We start from the raw sequence: 6,000 nt of genomic DNA on the forward strand, positions 1-6,000 counted from the left end.
CAAAGCACACATTACATAGCCTAAAAAAGAAACCATGGTTTGCAATAATAAAGAAAAACGCTTTTAAGAATCATAAACGGCAAGCAGAGAAATGTCTTAATTACCGGCGACGAGGAAACAGTAAAAAGTCCTTTGAAGGGAGTAGACTGTTATGAATGTTAGGGCCCATCTAAAGCGCATCGTGTTTCTTTTTTTGCCAGACTCAGACGTTGAGAACTCCGATTAGGAACTAATCTTCAGACAACTTTGGCAAAAATGTAATACTAGTCCGATAATTACCTTATTAAAAAAAACATGCCAATAGAAAAGCGTTTTCACGTGAAACCTTTCGTCATAAGTCTCCTCTGTGCGGAGCCACATTTCGCAAATATTATAGAGCCTACAATAATGGGTCCTGTTAACGCGATGATTCAGCAGTTGCTTAACAGAAAATAATGACGCAGCTGCCACAACAGATGAGGTCCCAGCATGTGCTGAAATGTCAGCGCAAACCAGCGAGTTTTGCTGCGTGCTTTGAACATGGGAGATAACATGTTAGGCCTTGTAATGTTTATTGGGAGACTGGCAACAAAACGGATACTTTTTCTGGGGGACCAAATGAAATACCCATCTAAGCTTTCAGTCGTGCCATGATCACGTAAAACGAAGCAAGCCCTAATTTTTTAAAACAGTGTTCAGTCTATAGTAGCATATTGACTCCCAGTCGTGGTGTTCCGTCTATAGTTTTAAGTTGTTTTTTTTTGCGCCCTCTCTATGGGGTTATTTCTTCTTGACTAGTTTTATTCTTTCTCTATTTAAATTCAGGGCAATTCGGGGCCTTGATAACCTATCATCACTGCTCTTTACTCTAACTATGAATTGCATATCGTGCACAATGATATCAAATATATTTCACTTGATGTTTCCTTGTTTTCCCCCTTTCGACATACACTTCCTGGTATTGCACTTTCGAAAGAAGCTTCACATAATTTGTTATCCATTACATTAAGCCAACCATACCAGCATATCTCCTCTGGTGTTGCCAGGGTCGGTTCTGTAGCTGGTAACTGCATACTCCCCGCTTAGCTTTTTCTTTTTGATGCGAAAGCATTATATGCCCCATTGCGTAAAACTCTATCGACATGACCGAAAGATGGTACCAAAAATGGCCGACGCCGCAAAGAGTACTCACGTCAAGAAATAATCTGATTAGCGTCACATTTCTTAGGGAGGTTCCTGTAAACAAAGGAAATTAATGGCTTTGAAAAGAAAACCTGGTACATTTCGGTCTCCGTAGGAATCGAGTCCAGAACTCTGAGGTGAGAGACGTGCACGCTTCTAGTGCGTGCCTAGTGCGTGCTTGATTGCACGCGTCACGTCGCAGCCGCGTCACGTCCAAGGTAGATATACCTGGTAGCGAAGCTTCCATAGAAGCCCATACGTTCAAAACATGGCGGTTCATCGGCGGCTCATGGGGCTTAGCGCCATCTGTGTGAGGAGGGAACACTTCCGGCGGAAGAAAAATAATGTGATGTCATATCTGTTAAAGACAAGAGTGACGCCATTTTGTTCTCAAAGGCGCGAAATTTGTTTTCGGAGGCCTGCCACTGCAGCTGTATATTCAAATGCCCCGCCATACAACTTGATGGGCGTTGCGAGCTTTCAGCACCGAAAGCGATGCAGGAAAAGGTCAGCCGTACGGGTGTCGAAATCGCATCCCTGCACAGCACATACTTTCTTTGAAGGCCGATGAACGCTTTGGGCGTAGAGTGCTCGTCTTTTCGTCGGACGCCAAACCCGCCAAGCCCGCCGGCCAGCGCTGTCGCACGAAAACAACTAAATTAAACAATTATTTGGCGGTCGCAACTTACTGCTTTTGACTGAATAGGTTAAGAAACAATGAGACTACCCGTGTCACCAAATTCAGGCAAACGTCGGCAGGCAAAACAACACAACATGTGAGGGGGGCGTATTGTAAGAGGATAAGTTTACCAGCGCGCCTTTCTGCACATTTTTAAGAGGTACATTGCATTGCAAGTGATAGCGGCAACGCCCGCCGCTATCGGTGGGCGCTCTTACAGTGGGCGCGGAAAAAACGTATTTATTGATAATGATCAAGTAAAACAGAATTGTCTCTACTTTTCTCGCCATCCGTATATAAAATTGATTAGGAACCTTATTTTCGTTGAATGTATCTAACTGTCCCTCTCTTTATTTATAAAACGCTTTTTTATTTTCCAATGTTTGTTCCCTCCAAACATAGTCGCGCTTCAATTGCTGCTTCCATAAGCACCCATGCTGATGTCGGTGACAATCCGTTCTGAACCGCTTTTCGTCCGAAGCTTCGCGACCTATGTGACTCGACCTTGTCACGTCACTGCGACATTAAAGATGTACCCTAGTGCGTGCGTCATTGGCCACGTGAGCGCGCACAGAATGGGGAGGAGGTGGCGTCACGTTATCAGTGTATAAAATGAGCGCGCTGATTGCGTTCCGGGGTCTACAAATGGTATAATGATTTCGCGTTCCCACACGTAAGTAGTCTTAAGTGTCTCTGCCGAATTTTTTTTTCAGTTTGATGTTGCCCGCGACTAAATATACTAAGTTCCCAGTTTTCTCACGGCTAATTCAATGTGTTTCTTAAAATTTTTTACTTCAAGCTGTAGACAGAAGGGTGAGCATAGGATTTGGCTATGATAAATATACCTCTCCCATTTTAGATTTATTACAGTCAGCGTAAAATTTGTATTATTGATGTAGAGTTCAATCATGTTTCCCGCTACATGTCATCGTGAATCACAAATCCTATCCCGAGTTTTCTCTCATCTGCAAGAAAAATTTGGCAGAGGACGTGGTAATTAGTCACGATATTTTGTACGTAATTAGTACGATATTTTGTACGACATATTTTGTACGGCTCATTAGTGCGACACATCATTTTAAATGCACATTTCGCGACGGCAGTTCGGGTAACTGACATTTAGGGCGAACTTGAAAACTGTTTGTGAGGTTTACTTAACTTGCTTCCGCGGGGACTGAAATTCGTGCGACGTCCATGTATTTTAGCACGTCATTGCGCTTACGTCAACCTGACGCATGTTTTTCTAAAATTTTTTCGTTAAATTGTGCAGAGTGGCTTTAGCGCACATATAGACGCTTGTGAATCATTGACATGGCGTAGAATTTAACGCTCAAACAAAATGAAAAAAAGTGCAAATCCTGTGGTCGAGCCGTAACTATAGTACACATAGTGTGTTAGCACCTTGAGTCTGACACCAGAAAAGCGGTATGGCGATGGGAAGGCGTGAGCAAGTTTGAAGAGAAATATGAAGTAGATGGAAAGAAAAGTAGAAAGAACAGAGAGAAATGACTTTAAAAAATGTCACAGTTTCGCCCTCAGGGCGAAGCAATGAATGCGATAGCAACACAGCAATGTCATACGAAGTAAGGTGAGCGGCTTTGGTAGCAACAACACGCAGAACTGTTGTCGACGCCATCGGCGTTTTGCCCGCGTTAGCTCAAAATGCGTGCGGCGTTGGTGACTGTTGCTGGAGCCTCTGATATAAATAGGCACTTGGTGCCGCAGCTAAACGTCACCTCCCTTCCCTCCCCCTCCCCCATGGCCTCTCGCGCGTCTGAAGAAAAAAATTAAAATTAAATTAAAGGCGCGTTTGCTCTACATATATGGTGATTGTAAAGGAGGAAAGAGACGCTTACTTCTGCAGCCCTTAAGCGAGCACGGCGCAGAACGCGCGTTTGTTCTCCGCCGTGCGTTCATTCCCCTTGAAAGCGCGCGTCCCTCGCGCCCTTTCACTCGCACATACAGCGTTCGGCGCACGGCGACGATTTCATCTCCATTGACGTCATACGGAACCTCACGGCGACGGCGACGGCGACGCCGACGGCAGAAATCTGCTTTTGAGTGTCCATATAATTGCTATCGCAATAAAAGCGGAAATCTTCCACTAGGCCGCGAAAAGCTAAAGACTCAGTGAAGCTGGCGGAAATGCCGACGCTGCGTTCCACCGTGTTGCAATGCCGACAACGCGTTCCAGCAGACCCGCTCCGTGAATGCGTGTCTCTCTCTTTCTCTCTCTATCTCAGACTTACGGCCGTCACTGCGCGTTGCATAGCGCAGCTTGCAACACCGACACCGCGTTCCACCGCATTGCATTGCCGACAACGCGTTCCAGCAGACCCGCTTCAAGAATGCATCTCTCTCTCTCGCCGTTATTTTCTTTATCTCTCTCTCGTGCATAGCGCGCAAAACCACTTATTCACCTCGCAGAGCATTGGCACGAGCGCGTGCGAACGCGCCAGCTGTGGACGAAGACGACGACGCTCGAACGCTATCATATGGTTCGCTAAATGAATGTACTGCAAGTGAGGCTGTATACGACCCTCGAATTGGGACCATGGGTACGCGGGTTCGGATACCGTCTCGGCAAGAAAATTTCTTTTCTTTCTTCATTGCTGATGATGATAATTTCTTGATACGAACCACAAATTACGGCTGGCCTAAACAGCTTCGCTGTTAAAAAAGAAAAGTTGGGTAACCAGAAAAAGTTGTAGAGGGACACTCTCCTGATGACCAACTATCACGTGAATTCCACGGATGGCAATATGTACATGCGAAAAGGAACAAATAATGTAGGAAAATTCGGCAGAAACCAGTTTCAAATGAATGTCGACGCTAATTCGATAATCGCTAAACCTATCTAGTGACACATCGTATTGGTGCGGTCTCTTGCAGCCAGGTTCCTCTGTCGCGCTTCCCAATAAACAGACTGCACCATGTGGACTTCGCCACCGTGATATTCATTCGTGGTGAATATATATTGACACGTATACATGTTTATCTTTCGCCGATGGCCGCTTTCCACCGGCTAACAAATGTTAAACGTTATCGCTCGGCGCAGGACGCGCCTGTATCGGAAGTTTCTAGACCGTTATCGATGCTTCTTTCCGTTGCCTGTTTTCACCGACGCTTATGTTATCTGATTGTATGAGCGACGCGAATTGTCTAGAACTTTCTGGAAGACACGCGCGTACCAGGGATTATTCTGGAACCTTCGATGACTCAGGTATAAAAGCCGACGCGTTTTTGCGCTGATCAGATTTTCGATGATCGCCGACTGTGTTCGCCGCTATCGTTGTGCTTTGAGTGTACCTTGCTTTTGTGGGCACAGGTTCGCCCAATAAACAACCGGTTTCGTTGTACACAGTTTTACGACTGTTTTCTTCAGCGTCACTACTACGTGACAATATATTCAAACAAGAGAGAAAGGAAACTGAGGAAACTGAGGCTTAATTCTCTAAGCAGCGACCTTCGTACGCAATTTCCTAGCCAGACATTTCTTACGCCAAGATAAAACTGCAACTGCAGTCGCGTTGCATTTAGCTTGCAGCATCATGTGAGAGCGAGAGAAAAACGATAACTCGAAATGGAAAGGAAACGCAAAGGAAGAGAGGAGCGTGGTGGCGCAGTGACCATATAATATGCTAGCGCATGAGGCGAGGCGCCTGCAGATGAGGCTATATTCTAACTCTTTCTCTGCTGGTGGCTTCCGTTTCCGGGTGTCTTCTACAACGCAGATAACCATGATAACCTACGCTCACTCGTTGAAAAAATTGTAAAATGAACGCTAATGTAAGATTTATTTACAAGAGAAATCGTATGATTGCAAAACAAAAATATCCGCGCCAGTAAATCGTTTTCTGTAGCGAACACAAGAAATGTCTGTCTGCAGTAATACTATGTCATGTCAAAGAAGGTGCGCTAGAAAAGAAGGCTCAATATGAGGCCATCAATCTCTCTCGTGACGTTTTCGTATGTGCTTTTCGAACTAAAGAAACCATTCCTTAGCTAGTTTGGCTTTGACATCTACACAGTTATTACACAACACATTGCAGGTATAAACCGGAAAGGCAGGCACGCATGCACCAAATTATCAAAGTAATCAAATTATCAGCCCTCAGAGTCGTGTACTAGCCGCTGATATTTTAAACAAGACTTTTTCA

The 6,000-nt window shown here is 45.0% G+C and overlaps 1 protein-coding gene across 1 annotated transcript in view; it reads right to left on the reverse strand.

Moving 5' to 3' along the window:
* The window catches only part of LOC125940019 (venom metalloproteinase antarease-like TtrivMP_A), a 51,967-nt gene extending 51,754 nt beyond the window's left edge, over positions 1 to 213 (reverse strand). The window contains exon 1 of the mRNA XM_049655671.1: positions 105 to 213. Within this exon, the coding sequence (XP_049511628.1) occupies positions 105 to 180 (76 nt within the window). The 5' untranslated portion in view covers positions 181 to 213. The remainder of the gene's footprint in view (positions 1 to 104) is intronic.
* Between the last annotated feature and the right edge of the window lie 5,787 nt (positions 214 to 6,000).

This window comes from Dermacentor silvarum, chromosome 9 (genome assembly GCF_013339745.2).
Source record: "Dermacentor silvarum isolate Dsil-2018 chromosome 9, BIME_Dsil_1.4, whole genome shotgun sequence".
In the NCBI taxonomy this organism is placed as follows: domain Eukaryota; kingdom Metazoa; phylum Arthropoda; class Arachnida; order Ixodida; family Ixodidae; genus Dermacentor; species Dermacentor silvarum.